This window comes from Pongo abelii, chromosome 2 (genome assembly GCF_028885655.2).
Source record: "Pongo abelii isolate AG06213 chromosome 2, NHGRI_mPonAbe1-v2.0_pri, whole genome shotgun sequence".
Classification (NCBI taxonomy): domain Eukaryota; kingdom Metazoa; phylum Chordata; class Mammalia; order Primates; family Hominidae; genus Pongo; species Pongo abelii.
In genome coordinates, this window is record NC_085928.1 from 116538553 (window position 1) to 116554842 (window position 16290).

At 44.0% G+C, this 16290-nt stretch overlaps 1 protein-coding gene across 7 annotated transcripts in view; it reads right to left on the reverse strand.

Annotated features, from left to right (window-relative positions):
• Positions 1-16290, reverse strand: part of CTDSPL (CTD small phosphatase like) — a 123097-nt gene that overhangs the window by 12082 nt on the left and 94725 nt on the right. For 5 of the 7 annotated variants that reach the window (XM_024244517.3, XM_054552329.2, XM_024244516.3 and 2 more), the window contains 4 exons: positions 15295-15327; positions 7728-7829; positions 4529-4585; positions 904-996 (listed from right to left, as the gene is read on the reverse strand). In XM_024244517.3, coding sequence (XP_024100285.1) covers positions 904-996; positions 4529-4585; positions 7728-7829; positions 15295-15327 — 285 coding nt within the window. Of the gene's footprint in view, positions 1-903; positions 997-4528; positions 4586-7727; positions 7830-9097; positions 10187-15294; positions 15328-16290 lie in introns of those variants that run through there. The other 2 variants (XM_063722140.1, XM_054552330.2) reach the window with 2 other exon arrangements.

Below are 16290 nucleotides of genomic sequence, written 5' to 3' on the forward strand. Positions count from 1 at the left end.
CTCGTGCCTCAGCCTCCCAAGTAGCTGGAAATACAGATGCCCGCCACCATGCCCAGCTAATTTTTGTATTTTGAGACGGGGTTTCTCCATGTTGGCCAGGCTGGTCTTGAACTTCTGACCTCAGGTGATACGCCCTCCTTGGCCTCCCAAAGTGTTGGGATTACAGGCATGAGCAACCGTGCCCGGCCTATCATCATCAATAAATAATTGTAACACAAAATAATGAACATCAGGAGTGCTTACCATGTGACAATGCCCAGCACAGTATGTGGAACACAGCAAGTACTCAATGAATACTTGCTGTATGTGAGTCAGACACTGTGCTAAGTCCTTTACATATGCTATTTCATGTGATCTAGCCACAAGGTAGCTGGAATTATCCCCAATTTATAGAAGAAAGCGACATGAGAAGTGAAGTAACTTGCCTCAGATCATACAGCTCATTAGCGCAGTTGGAACTCTCATTCAGCCCATGCATGTGGGTGAGTGTCCAACACTTATCTCTCACTTGCTTCTCCCTCAAATCTGTGAAAGCAAAACCCAAGGACACAGGGGCCTCTAGCATTTGGCTGACAGTCAATGGTTGAGGGGTACACCATCCTTTGTCCATTACACTGGACCTGTTTGTGATTCTCTGGACTGTGCACACCCAGCTTCAGGTGGCTGCACACAGCAACTTCATGGAGCATTTGTTCTAAGTGCTCCCTGTCACCATGGTAACCCAGAAGGCTTTCAGGCTGGCACCATGCACATGGCCTTCATCCATCCCATCTGGGGTGGGAACCTGTCACCATAGAAATAGCTTCCCCCACCAAAACAAAGGGCTGCTTGACAGATTGGGGGTAGGGGTGGAGGGGCTGGGAGTACCAGGCTGGGAGTGTGGGGCTGGGAAGCAGGACTCACCTTGGCCAAGCTGGCAGTAAAGAGCACACATTCAAAAAGCTGCCCCATCCTCTGGAGGAACTCATCCACATGTGGCCGCTTCAGCACATACACCTGCAATGGCAGGAGACAGCAGGCTGGTCAGATGTGGCAGTTGCTGGGGATGGCCTGGGGCCCAAATGCCCACTGTAGGAAGAATTGCTACAAAGGTTCCTGCCTCCCTCCCCCAGGTCTATGCATAGCAGGCAGAGGCCCAGACTGTATGAAGGGCTATGGAGTCAGACGTGGCACTCCTCAGACAGGGCTCCAGGTCTCAGTTCACTGCAGACGCCCCTCCTAAGGGAAAAAGAGAAGCTGACCGTGGTGTGAGGGTCTTGGGGATATTCAGGGCCAGCAAATGGAAGGGTTGTACCATGTTTGTGTGTAATGACTCATTCATTTCACGTGTGTTTCTTGGCACTTGCTGAGGGTCAGGACCTATGTGGGCACGGGCCACTGTCTGGGTGTTATTCTTTTGAGGTCCAGGCCCCGCATATTGCCCAGCAGGTCTGGGATTGCTCTGGCTGCCACCTTCTGTTCTGGATGGACATCCCCCTTACTAGGAAAGTCTGGGGTTGACGCACAGGCCCAGCAAAGCTGCAAGAAGGGGTTTCCTTGTCAGCTTGGGAAGCTGTCTATGACACCATAAAGGGTGGGCTTGGTATGTTTCAGGGGATGTGAAACCATCGCTATTCCTGGACCCCAGATATAATCCATCAGGAGGGGTCTCTGAGCAGAGGGGTGCAAAGAGTAGCCTTTTCTAGAATGGCTGGGCTCTGTGTACCCTTTTGACCAGGCCAGGCCAGGGGGTAGCAGTGAGGAGGCCAGGCTTCAGACCATACATAGGTTCTTGATTAGGGAGCCTGAATGAATCTGGGGAAACAAGGGAGATGGGAGAGAAGGCAAAGCTGGTGAGAGACGACAGAGGAAGTGGGAGGAGGGAAGAACTAATTCAAACTTGAATAAATTCCATTTGAAATTAGCCACTTCACTAAAATAAATCAAACTCTTTAAAATTCAATTCAGCATATTTACTGAGCCCCAGCTCTGAGCTCAGCCTGATGTAGTTGCAAAGATGAATAAAACACAGGCCTTGCCCTTGAAGAGCTCACACTCTAGAACAGACATAGGCAAAAACATATAAAAATAAACATGGCATAATGAAAGTTGTAGTAGAGGGATAAACTAAGGACAATTAACTCCCCTCACAAGGGGAGGGGATCATAGAAGATAACATTTGGCCTGGACCTTGAAGGAGTTCACCAGGCCAATAAGGTTGAGAAGAAGTGGGCTTTCAGGCAGAGGAAACAGTAGAGTGTGAGACCCGAGGCCTGAGAATACTTGAGAAGCTAGAGAGTAGCCAGGCTGTGTGCCCAGCCATCAGAAGTAGTGAGAGAAGTGGGAGCAGCAGGGGCTGGGAGAGGAAGTGGCTGAAGATGAAGTGAGAGGCAGGTCACAGTGGGCACGTTAGGGCCTTGAACGGCAGATGGAGCAGGTGAGAATGGCAGGAGGAGCAGCAGAGGGGAGATGAGGCCTCTGCACCACATGCTGGGTGTGCTGCTGGCCGAGGAATTCTACACAGAAACAAGTCATTTTCAAGGTGCCAGAAGCAGGAGCTCAGGAGGGCCAGGACTCAGTGGGAAATTCATGGGTGACTGAAAGAAGGAGGTGGACATGGATTTGTGGCTGAGGGTGGAGTGAGGGGCTGGAGGAACAGGATGTCATAGCACGGGTGCCAACACAGCTCTGAGGAGCTGGGAGGCTGGGGTAGGGCTGAGGGCAGGGCCTGTGGCTGCCAACAGCTGCAGACTCCCACTTTGCCCACAAGACTCCTCGATGCCAGCAAACGGGTGTGGCCTGTAGTCCTCAGTCTCCCTGGGAGTCCTGCTTGGAAAGCAAGCTTTGCTACATGCAAAGGGCAGGAGAGTGATTTGGGAACTCTGGTGTTGGTGCCTCTGGCAGAGAGGGGGGGTCCTGAGCCCGGATGCCGGCGTCCAGGCCCGCGTCCCCGTGCAAGTAACCAAGAATAGGCCCATTGGGACCTGCACAGCCTATCCTGGATTACTTGAACGAGGCCACGGCCTTCGCCAGGGCCTTGGTCCTCCTGCTCTTGGCTCCTGTGGCTTCATTCCCTTGGGAGAGAATTTCTGATCCCAGCCCTGGGACCTTGTGATATCACAGCACAGCCAAGATGGAGAGTGGGGGAAGCTCCTGCAAGAATGGGTCAGCAGTGGGCAGGCCGGTCATGCTTACAGTCACGTGGTACGAAGGATTAATTTCTCTCCTAATTCTTGCTATGCCATTGGGCAGCCTCTCCTTTGTCTCATCATAAGCACTATGTAACACAAGCCAAGATGATAAATGCAGAAGCCTTAACTGCTTCTCAGATGCTGAGTTAATTCAGTTGATGCTTTTGCAAATGTTAAATGCCCAAGTGCCTGCCGTTTTGGCTCTGTGATGGCTTTTAAAAGCATGAAGTGTGGAAACACTAGGGAAAAAGCTGCCTCTCCCGGGGACTGTTTCCTGGCAGGATGTCCTGGAGAATAAGCAAGAAAGCAAGGACATGGGAGGGAAGGGACTTGAGTATCAGGAAAAGAGCCCTGGGCCAGGAGGCAGGAGACTGGAATTTTCATTTTAATTCTTCCCATCGTATGACCTTTAACCAACCCCTTCCTTGGCGGAGCCTCAGTTTCTCCATCTAGACAATGAGGCAGCTGGACCAGCTGATTCCCAAGCTTTCTCCAGTTCTGACACCTTGCACTCAAGAACCAAAGACTACTGACATTGCTAAGAAAAGACATCCCGTTGTGGCTCAAGTACCAGGAAAGTCTCCTTCCTGGCATATCAGGCCAGATACGCTCCCTTTAAGACCTTGGACTTGACAAGTAAGATGGTTAGATCATCCCTGTGGAAAACCTGACAAAAGCTCCCCGGCTTCAACCTCTAAAGCTAGTTTTCCTACAGCGTTCCCAATTTGTTCATAAATGAAGCTATTTCCGGAAGAGCTTTATGCAGATAAGGAAAAAAAATCAGAAGCAACGAAGACGCATGCCAACTGACTACGGCATCTTTATTCATAGCAGCCTGCGGATCCGAAAACTCACACCCTTCCCCCTTTTTCTTTTGGGGTGGGTATTTGCTAAAGATTCTCTGGAGAAAACGACGCAGGAATGATAAGATCAGTCTGGAGCAGCTGGCATTGAAAATGGACACTTTTTCCCGAGAATCCACCATAAGTGGGTGACTTGTGGCATTTTCCTGTTGCCTGCTAGGAGAGTAGCCGAAAGCAATTATACAAGGAAGTTAATTAGACCATCAAGCTAGGCCAGTGGGGGATATGGAAACTTCTGAAAGTCTGCTTCAAATCAAAGAACTATTTGAACTTGCAACCGCATCTAATATTTGCGACTATAATTTCCTTATAATCTCAGTATAAAATAAATTCATTGGAGTGAAAAAAAGAAAAACATTGTATTTATTACGGTATGCTTCCTTTTGATTCAGTAATAAAATTATTACTGAAATGAGAATTTAGAAATAAAGTTCATAGGAAATGTAATTCCTAAAAAATCTTAATTGAAACTCAAATTTAGCTTCAATTTCTTACCTGATGTATAGTTCCATCGATTTCAACCGGAACAATAAAATCAGCATTACTAATAGGCTAGAGAAAAAAGAGACTATAATTAATATGTCTGAAGGAACAAAAAAACTCTGGAAATTTTAGCAAGAAAAAAGCCTGCCTAGACCAATGTTTTGGTTATTGGAAAAAACAGTTCAGGAGGAGGATGATGAAGCATGCCTTGGTTCCTTAAAATAAGCACAAGCAGGAAAGCACATTATTTTCCACTGTGAATGTCATTACATTTTCAGCATCTTGGTCCAATATCACCTGCCTGGCCTCAACCAAAAAGTGTGGCGCTGCCTGGCTAGAGGATGGGGCTCCTGAAAACTCCAGCTCTTGCCCAGAGTCCTGCTGGGGTGATGGGGAATCACTGCTAACCACCAGGGGGAGAAGCTGAGCACGTAATGGGCTCAGAGGACAGTGCTGCTTGAGGGAAAACTATTTGTACTTGGACCCACAACTGGGGGCTGCCCTGTGATGGGCTGCTCAGCAGGAGAAGATGGCCACATGGACTCAAAACAGTGCCAAGGCCATGTGGGGGTAAAGTCAGAGGCCACAGGCCACATCCTTGGGCAGGCTCTTCCTCTCCTTGGACCCCAGTTTCTCCTCTCTTCCTTAGCTACTGTGATGGGTCTGATGCATGCCCATGGCCCCAATCCAGTCCTGAGAATCAGTGATTTCAGGCCCTCCCAGGTAGCCTGGCACCAGCTCCTGCCTTGGGTGGGGGTACAGAGCCAGCCCACCCTATGCCTGCTCCGCTCCAAGGAACACAACATCCAGCACACCCACAGACTTCTGGATATTTTAAATAACTCTTTGACAATATTAATGACATTTAAAATTCAAATATGATTCTTCAGCAGTCACTATGTTCTCAATGATGAACTTACACACAGTTCTCAATGGAATTCCACAAATTAGTTACAAAACTACTTAAATGAACAGGCCCAACTGAATCATCAGCCTGCAAAACCCTGGACAAGAGAAGAGAGACAGAAGGAAGGAGAAGGTGTGTGTGGTGGCCTCTGGGCAGGGGTAGGGGTACAGCGTCTGGTCAGACTCTGAACCGAGGTCTGCTTTTAAGCCCATCACAGTACACACAAACCCTCTTCGTTGATACATAAACTAAAAAATAAAAAACAACAAAAAAACAAAGAAACATGGACAATGCTACGTCATAGCACCGCTACTAAGCACTTAGCTTAAGATCACTGTTTATTTACTCCCAGAGTTGGAAGGCCAAGGATGAGTTTAATATCATATAATTGCACAACTAAAATCAGAATCATGCTAAAAAACAAAAGGAAAGACTGAAGGAAGAGACTCTCCCAAGGCATTAGATTATGGAATCACATTCCATGGAGTATATTAAAAAGAGAAAAACCATTCCCCAGCTTCCAGCAGGCACCATCCTTACTCTCCTCTCTCCTGCTGGTATAAAGGAGACTCTGCTATAGCTAGGGTTCTTCACTTGGGATCCATGAACCTATGTGTTGTACAAATGTACATTTTCGAAGGGAAGAGGGTCCATAGCTTTCAGATTCTCAAAGGATTTTGAAATGCCCAGAACTTTAAAAACCATAAAGAATATTCTGGTTGCAAATGTAGGCAGGCCAGGGGAGGAAAGAAATGAGGAAATGCCGTTCACATTAGCTTGTGGCATCAATGCTCTCCGAGAAGGTGCTAGAGACACTGGGGGCTACCAGGGCCTTGCCTTTGGAGCCAGGAATCCTCAGTAACATCAGGTGATCTGGCCAGTGTTGCCTACACTCCCATAGCTGCTTGGGAGGGAGTTCTCTATGCTGTGCTGGCAACTGACCCCTGCTCTGAAGAGCTTTCCTTCACAGAGACTTGGAAAAGTCCTGAGCAACTTGCCCATGGGGGAGAAATGGCTTCCAATGCTATCTAGGGTTAAGCTGGGACACAAGGTCACCATATCCCCTGGACCAACTATGGAAGGGGCTGGCCCTCAAGTGCTAGGGAATGAGGTGGTCCCTGCATGCCCCAGTGGCCAGAACAAGGCCATTTCTCACTGCTAGAGGTCAGTGTGGTCTCTTCTCCACTCTTCAAAGGACTCAAAGACAATTTTCTGGCTTTGTCCTACCAGAAAGGTCTCTGTTTAGTGAGAAGAACAAAGAAGGATGTTTCTGGTAGAAAGGTGTTTGGGCATATTTGACAGCTCTTCTGCTTCCTACAACTTGTAAGGAATGACTATGGTTCATGTGAGACACATGCCCCATCATGGATGGTGACCTTCATGTCTCTCAGTGAAGGGGAGTCCCAGGCTGATGGGGGAAAGAGGAATGCAGTACAATGATAGAGCAGTCCCACTACCAGAAATAACCCAAGGAAAACAAACCAGAATCCTAAATACCTGCTTCTTCACCCCAAAACATCAATCTCCTATTTCCAAACTTTTCATCACTTGCCTCTTTTAAACAATTTATTTCACGTCAAAAAAAAAATGGTTAACTCATTTCTTAACAGTGTTGCCACACCTCTTCTTGCACGGAGGCCGTTTCTGCTGTTTTTCCAGCAGGAAGATGGAGATCAGGGAAGGTGACAGGAAGGAAGAGTGTCTGACCTCCACACCCTTCAGGAAGGAAGTCCTGAAGGTGGGTACTCATTTAGCTGTGAAGCTTGCAAAAAACCCCAGCCACCTCTTGTCATGAAGATGCTCAAATTAAATGGCTGAATCTGTTCAGATGCCCTGAAGTCTGGAAGTCTTCTTCAGAGTTGGACATCTTTCAAAAATCGATCTGGGAAAATCTCCATGATACCAGGTCATTTGAGTTTCCAACAGAGCCTCCCCTCCCCCTCCCAATAAAACACATAGCACTCTGGTCATCTTGACAAATACAGTGTCCTGGGGGGCACTGAGTGCCTTGTGCCACCTGAAAAGTATTTCTGCAGGGGTTACAGTGTTGGAAAATGCAAACCTCCTAAGAATGAGGTCCCAGTGATGTTGGTAGCTTAGTGTTTTTTTGCAAACTAATTATGTTAATATTCAACTACTTTAGTTAATGTTCACCTGGGTTAATAAGCAGCTCCTGGGATTTCTACATGAAGAGTGAAGTCACACACTAATCACCATAAGCTTTCATCCTTTTTGTTTTCCCTTTTCCAATACAATTGTTATCAAATCACAAAGATCATGGATTGTTTTTTTATGTTGATTTACCTTAAACGAACTGTGCACCAATGTTTCATCTAAATCAATGACCACACATTTCTTTCCATAGTCAAGCACCGTCACCTCTGGAAGAAGGTACTTAGCTGGTGGCTAAAGGGGAAAAATAAATCAATATTACCTTTATGTAAAAGACAAACCAATCAGTATTGTATTACACTACTTTCAAACATTTAAATGCCTGGTCAAGCATATAATGGACTTTTATTAAAAACAATAGGAATAAGTAGTTTGCAACTAAAGTTTTATCAAATACGGTGCCACAATCTGAATGACTACTATGAAGTCCTAGGCTTTGGAACCAGACAAACCTGGTTTCAATCATCAGCTCTGTCACTTTCTTGGTTGTAAATTGGGGTAGTAATACCTACCATGAAAGGTTGTTGTTATCAGTTATAATGGCAATAAAATGCCCAGCATTTTGCCTCACACATATATTGGTGGCTATAGTTATTATTAAAATGGATTACACAAGAATGAGTATTTAATTATAATAGGTACTGTCACAATGGAGGTCTGTTTCGTGGGGTCATATTTTGCCTGAAATTCACTGTGGCACATAAGTAGATTTTAGAGCTATGTTGGAACCACAGATTTTTTTTTTTTTTTTTTTTAGTGACTGAGATTTTTAAAAAACTTGAAGACAAACTATAGGCCCACCAGCATAATGCAGTCCAGAGTTACCCCCAACACTAGGAAACAGAAATAAGACTAATCCAGATACAGCGCCACCTTGTGCCACCACACTGTGGTAGACTACTGAGCAAATGTGGTATTTTCACCCCTTGGATTCTCTGCCTCTGAAAGTTATACTTTAATCCACATGTTGTGTGTGGACCAAACAATCTATTTATGTGTCTTAGTAGCAGGTGACTCAAATCTCGTGATAAAGAAGTCATAAAGAGTTAATAAAAAGCTAGGTATCTTCAGCCAACCATAAAATGCTAGGTATCTTTGGCCAACCTCACTCGATTTAGAGGATTTATTTCTTTAGGCCTTGCCTTATTCTAGAAATGATCTGAAGTATTTTAGTCTACTTTGTGGCATATTCAATATCCAGAGTTAACTAATTAATTTTCTGACCTGCAAAGAAGGTCAAATTCTCTTTAATATTTGATACAAAACAAAAGGAAATATCTATTCTGAGCCCCTGAAGAACGGACAATTTAGTTCATCAAATAAAACAAGAAAAAAATGAAATCAAGCTGTATTTCCTTTTACGTGGCTATTTCCTCTTTTTATTTTTTTGGTTCAAACTGAAAGTCAGTCATCAAAAGTTAATTTTGAACTTTAGCTGGTTCAATAGTAAATGTAACACAGGCAGTCAACAGGTTAGGTAAATTTGCAAGTACAATGATCACCTTGGCAGAGAGAGACTGTCCACAGTTGCCCAGGAAGAGGCTATGTGTGGAGACATAAGCATTTCTAACTCCATGTTTCTTCCTTTCCAACATCGTCCAGAAGAAAGAGCCTTTACGGCCTCCCATCTCTCTCAGCTGGAAGCAATCCTCCCTAATCCTGCAGCACTGTGACGGGATGTGGGGATGTGCCTTGGAGACAGGCACGGAACTTGAGGATCTAGAAAGGACTCTGTCCTCTATTACAAACCAGTGAGTCAGCAGGTTATTTTTAAAAAATTAAATTTGCAAAATGTTTTGTATCAAAAGGTGTTTTAAAAAGGCAGAGTGTGATGAGCTAAGTGAACATAGTAGAGAGAATGTGGGTCATTTTTGTTGTTTGGGACAGAGCAGAAAGCATGCTTGTTGTGACCAGAATAAAATTTGTTTGAATTTTTATTACACAATTATTTAATATAAAACACATTCTCATTGTAAAGACTATAGACACCTGAGAGTAAAACACAATCCTTCTCTTTTCTATGTCTCCCTTTTGACATTAGTGTCTATCCAGTCTTTTCCCTATGTGTTTATAAACTACTAAAACGTTTTAACTTATTAATTTAATTATTAGCCTGAAAAATAAGGATCTAGAAATTCTAACCCTAGCATCTCTGAAAACATCAAAGATCTGCCAAAAGTGGTTCATTTTCCAAACCCAAGAATAAAGATTACTTTCTTAGCACAGTTAACCCACATTTTACAAGCATTCTTTAACAGTAAGTAAAACCCCTCATGGTACGATCTAAGAGAGAAAAGATGGAGAAGGGTGAGAAGGGTGAGACTCATATTAAGCAAGCAATTGATTTTAATTTGTGCTGCAGGGAACAAGGCCAACTTGGGAGGCAACAGGCTAGGAGGTTCCATTAATCCTCTGCTGTTTCCTAAATGCACACAGCTTCCCTGAGAGCTTGGCTTTAGATTAATGCAAATTCTACAGCCCATGGGTAAGAATTCTTTGGGACAGCTGTGTCCTTGGAAATGTAAGGATGCTATATAATGACAATACACAGTGCTTTGTTACTTCAATTGATCTGTTCAGGTGATGCTTGAATCATTAACTAAGAAATGTTCTGAACCAAGTTTTCTCTGAAGTCTTCATAAAGCTGAAGAACAAAAGAAATACCAGTCACATCAAGAAAGGTCTTTCTTATACAAAATGACTTCCTCAAATGTACGCAAAGAGCATTGCTGGGGGGTGGGTGGAGGAGGAAGGGACCACGGCTTGCCATCCACAGTTTGGGAATGGTATTCATTCCTGTTCCTTTCCTGGGAGTAAATCTGAAATTTCCTGTCCTTGGCAGAGAACTGGCAGCCATGAATAGTTAACACTAAGCTTATTTCCTCTTGGAGTGCCCACCCCACAAACTCTCATAAATCTTACAGATGTAGTACCTCTTCCTGGTACATTGGATTATTGTTTCCTCACTTAAGATTTCTCAGGCTTAAGGTCTGCACGCTGTGCTCCCCAAGCCCTCAGAGCTCCAGGTGGATGTCAGGGCCTAACGCAGGAGGGGAGCAAGAGGAACTGTAGACTGCTTTTAATTAGAATAGCTGTCCTGCTTGTATGTTCTTCATAATGTTTTCGTGGAAAGAAGTGTACTATTGCTGTATTAAAAGCCTTAGGCAAATAGCATAGAAACATAGCTGTTAGAAAACAAATCCTCTCCCCTTTCAGCATTTTTATGGCTTGGTTACACTGCCAGCCTCATGTTTGTGAGCATCTGTGTGCTGTGTAATTTAAGCAAAAGTGTGGGATCGGTAGGACTCAGGACACAGCCTCAATGGCGTTCCTCACTGGGGCCAAGGCATTCGAGTGCTCACCTCAAGTCACAACCACCCATACTTCAGCAGTTTCAAACTTTCGTTCCCTCTGCATCTTTTCCTTATCCTTCAATACCCGACGTTCACCAAATAGCCCATGAAGCTTCCCACTAAGGAAGGCCCTAAATCCTGGCCCACAGTTGGGAGACGAATGATACTAATGGTAAGGATAAAGATGTCATTTCCAATAGGCGTGCAAAACATGATTACTCAACAAATGGTGCTGGGACAACTGAGTAGCCACTTGGAAAAAAAGATAAGTTTCCTACTTCATGCCTTACACCAACATACATTCCAAATGGATCAAAGATTTAAAGGTGTAATGGTGAAACTATTAAAAACTATTAAAATACTAGAAGAAAATATAAAATCAAGGAGCATAAAGGATGATATTAATATTTACTTATATAAAACTAAAACTTCCTTGTGGCCAAAATAATTATAAACAAACAAGGCCAAAAGATATATCATACATTTGGGGAAAAGTATTAATTTCCTTAAAATTTAAAACGACAAGCAACACAGCATAAAAAACTAGAGGAAATGAATAGAGAAGAAGAAAGATAGCCAATGAACTTGTGAAAAGCTGTTCAAACTCATTAATAAAGAAATGCAAATCAAAATAATAAACTGATACCAATCTTTTGTTTTGTTTTTGAGACAGGGTCTGGCTCTGTAGCCCAGGCTGGAGTGCAGTGGTGCCATCTTAGCTCACTGCAACCTCCGCCTACTGGGCTCAAGTGATCTTCCCAAGTAGCTGGGACTACAGGCACGCACTACCATGCCCGATTAATTTTTTTTTTTTTTTTTGAGACCGAGTTTTGCTCTTGTTGCCCAGGCTGGAGTGCAATGGTGTGATCCTGGCTCACCGCAACCTCCGCCTCCCGGGTTCAAGTGATTCTCCTGCCTCAGCCTCCCGAGTTAGCTGGGATTAAAGGCATGCACCACCATGCCCAGCTAATTGTGTATAAATATATATACATATATATATATATATATTTTTTTTTTTTTGAGACAGAGTTTTGCTCTTGTTGCCCAGGCTGGAGTGCAATGGCATGATCTCAGCACACTGCAACCTCCATCTCCCGGGTTCAAGCGATTCTGCCGCCTCAGCCTCCCGAGTAGCTGGGATTACAGGCATGTGCCACCACACGCGGCTATTTTTGTATTTTTAGTAGAAATGGGGTTTCTCCAAGTTGGTCAGGCTGGTCTCGAACTCCCAATCTCAGGTGATCTGCCCGCCTTGGCCTCCCCAAACGCTGGGATTCCAGGCGTGAGCCACCACGCCCAGCCTAATTTTGTATTTTCAGTAGAGATGGGGTTTCTCCATGTTGGTCAGGCTGGTCTGGAACTCCTGATCTCAGGTGATCTGCCCGCCTCGGTCTCGGTGGGATTACAGGCGTGAGCCACCGCGCCCGGCCACCATGCCCAGTTAATTTTGTGTATATTTTATAGAGATGGGGTTTCACCATGTTGCCCAGGCTGGTCGCGAACTCCTGAGCTGAAGCCATCTGCCCTCCTCGGCCTCTCCAAATGCTTGGGTTATAGGCGTGAGCCACTGCACCTGGCCTGATACTATTCTTTATTTTCAGATTAGCAAAGATTGAAACATTTGATAATCATTTTCAGTAAGGGTATGAGGCACTCTCACAGATACTTCATGAGAATGTAAATTAGCATAAGCTTTTGGAGGACAATTTGGCTTTAATATACCAATACTGTAAAATATATCCTTCGACCTAGCATTTCCACAAATAGAAACTGATCACAAAGAATTATCATACAAGTCCATAAGCACACAGAAAAGAGGATATTTTTAAGAGAAATATTTGTAATAGCACAGAAGTGGAAACAAAGTAAATGCCATCAATGAAATATAAAACAATGAGGCAGATATATACCTACTAACATTTGGAAAGATGTTCAAGGCATCTTGTTAGAAAATAACAAGCAATTTGCAGAATGGTGAATACAACACAACTTCATTTATATAAATATGTTTGTGTTTGTCTGGAAAACTTCTGGAAGGATAAATGACATATGTTAAAAGTGGTGCTACCTAGAAGGCAGTAGGATTACATTGAGAGACATTTTCTTTTTGCTTTAATCTTTCAACTTTATGTATGTATGTATTCCCACGGGTGTTAATCCCAAATCCTTCAATATTTAAAAATTAGCCATGAGCTTGAATTATTGTTTAGTAAAAAATTAAAAGACCAAACCTACACATACAAACAGAGCAACATGCGAATGAAAAAAGAGGGGTGAGGTGACAGGCACAGATAGGGACCCCAGTTGCAGCTGCTCTGGTCACCACAGGCTTAGAGGATTCTTTACCTTCAGGGCCTGAAGAAAGCTTTCAGGAGGTTGTGGGATCTGTTTTGGAGGCTCAGAACAAGCCCAGATTTCTGGTCCTATGTATGGCACCCTAAGCTCTCAGGGCTCCCAGCACTGGCCAGGTCCCCCTGAGGTCCAGAAAGGCCAGGACCACGCTGCTTATGTAACCTGGGGCCTTTTCAGGTAGGTGCAGATTTTGCAGCGGCTCCCAAGACTTGATTCCAGGGCTGAGCTGGCCCGGATGGACTTGGGATCAGTCCTATATGCTAAGCAGTCAGTGGAAATCACACTGTGCTCACTACTGGAAATGCTTTTCTGGAGGTCATCATTCAAAAGTGCAAGTTCCTTTAGCTCGGCTGTTTCTTTGGGCAAGATAGTTCATAGGTTCACATGGCCTGACCCAACATCTCACATATAGGACACAGTCAGCAGTTTATTGATCTATCACTAGGATCAATTACATAAGGAATTTTCTTCTTGTTTATCTTATTCCAGAATTCTATACATGGCTGAATCTAGATTTGTGGGAAAAGGGTCAGTTTCTTCAGTGGGGTTTTTATACTGACAAGTGCTTTTTCTTCTGCACTTAACTTTGCACGTGGCTGCCAATTAGCTTTAAGAAAAAACAGTAATAGTGATATTGAAGGTGGAAGGAGAGATGCTACCTGCCATCGTTTAATGTAGGTACCTCTACATTAAAATGTCAAAACTACTTTGTATAAAGGTTAAAGAGTCTTCTGGTATTAACTCTGCTGAGCATCTCCCTCAAACTCTGGATAAAAAGTTGTGCTGCTAGGTCAATCTTTTTGATCAAAGCCAGTTTTCTCAACAAAACCCAACCCTCAGGCACATGGGCAAAGTCAGAATCACTACACAGACTCTTGCAATGCATTAGTCAATGAAGAGTTAGAGTTTTGAGAAAAATGAAATTACTGTAAACTTTTTGGGCAATTTGTAAGTGACATGTACTACCAAAGCCTTCGGAGTCAACCTGCACACGTGAAATCCACCTACTCCTTTCTATGTAAGATTGCTGTGTCTATTGGATGTTCCCAGAAAATATGTGAAAAACTCCAAGGAAACAGAGATGAACACATTTGAATCAACTGAATCTGATCATCTTTACAGACTAAAAAATTAATTTATAGACACATTTTGAAACCTAAATCCTTCTCTAAGGACATAAGACTATTTGAAAGGTCTTGTTTCAAATAGACTATTTGAAAGGCATCTCGACTGTAAGTTTCTTTTGGGAGTCGGTCTTCAGTTTACTTCTTGCTGACTGGCCTCAGGCTGGGTGGCTCTGCTGGCAGAGCAGGAGGAAGAGAAGGGACAGCCAGGACAGCGGATGGCTGAGGGGTGGCTGGTACAGGACTGTGCTGGGGTGGAACAAATTTCAGGGATGACAACAGAAGTCAGGGTGGCCTCAGGGAGCACCCAGCTGGGGCAGAGTTGCAGCACAGCAGGCCTGTGGGATGGGTCCTGCAAGTCCCGAGAATAGTTAGGGTGACTTCTCTGATCTCGGAGCTACAGCCATGCTACCACTGGTAAGTTAGAAACGGTCCGGTCACCTGGGACGTGGGCTTGGTGAGCCCAGTTCCACTGGGACTGAATCTGCTGCAAAGAACTGTGTCTGGGCAAAACAATGTTCCCGCCAATCTATGGAGTTGAGGCTAAGATGGTGGGGTGTGGGTGAGGGCTCTGAGCAACCTCAGCTTGTTCAGCTTGGAGGTCCTTCCCAGAGAGAAAGGAAAAATGAGAATTAGGTTAATGGAGCTGGCTGCCCTGCTGTTCCTGAGAAAGGAAACTGTCTCTGTACAGAACTTCCTGCTCAGTTTAAAATGCAGCTTCAGTTTTCTTTTTAACAGAACAGAGCTGTTTATACCACATGATAAACTCAACATAAGCAATAACATTAAAAAAATCCTTTATATAAGTAGGCCCAAAGCCACAAGATCTTATGACTGTTTTAATAAATAAAATTAGATAAATATACATACACTTGGTATGGGAATGACCTGCCTCTGGTCACCCTGAGGAAAAAGAAAAAAAAATCATTGTCAGGTTTGAAGAGAAGATCATATCCTCAAAAGAAACTTCAAAGCCCTCTCGAGCACAGCAGCTGCATGATCTGCCATTCTCTGTACCTTGGTGGTGTTTAATGAACAGGAGGCACCTGAAAATTTTCCACAGTTAAGGCATGAGGCTCCTTCTGTCTCTCAGACACCTGCTCTCCTAACAAGCCAGGCTGGGCTCCTGAGACTCACAAACCATTTTGTGTATTTAAATAGCACCTCCCTTACTCCCAGGAATTCAAACCTTAATTAAAAAACAAAAATAAAAACTCATACTTTAATCCTTGATTCCCTCTAAAAACTGTTTGTTTTTTCTTTTAAGCAAGTTTTTCCCTAAAAAGACTAAGTCAATATCATATGCAGGGAATGGGAGACATGTTCACCAGATTACAATGACCTCCTGGTCATTCCAGGAGCTCCCCAGGGGAAGAGTGGGGAGAGGCGACAAGGCAAGGTACAAGAAGTTCCCTCCCAGGCAGCAGACAAGGGGATATCTTTCTCCTTTAAGGGAAATACAACCTTATTCACAGGGAGTGTTAAGAAAACCTAGGCCCCAAGGAAAGGCCTCAATTATTCCTCAGCCCCAAATGCCAGCCATTCCAAACCTAATTGATGGAAACACTTCATTATAGCATTGTTAAGAAATGCTAATAAAAAACAGTTTATTTCCACTGAGCATTTCCAGTTTCTGTTTCTTCTTTTTTAGATGGCCTAATAAGGCGATGCACTGCTTCATGCCTTGTACACTGAAGGATTTGTGAAAAGATGTGACCATTTTTATTAAGAGGGTTACAGTGATAATGAGGTCTCACATGAAGGGGCCAAACCTGATGGCTGGCAATGGCAGCTGCCTGGCACCTTTCTGAGCTCTGTTTTGACACTAAGAACCATTTAGCAACTTCTTGATTATCTCCAACCCCT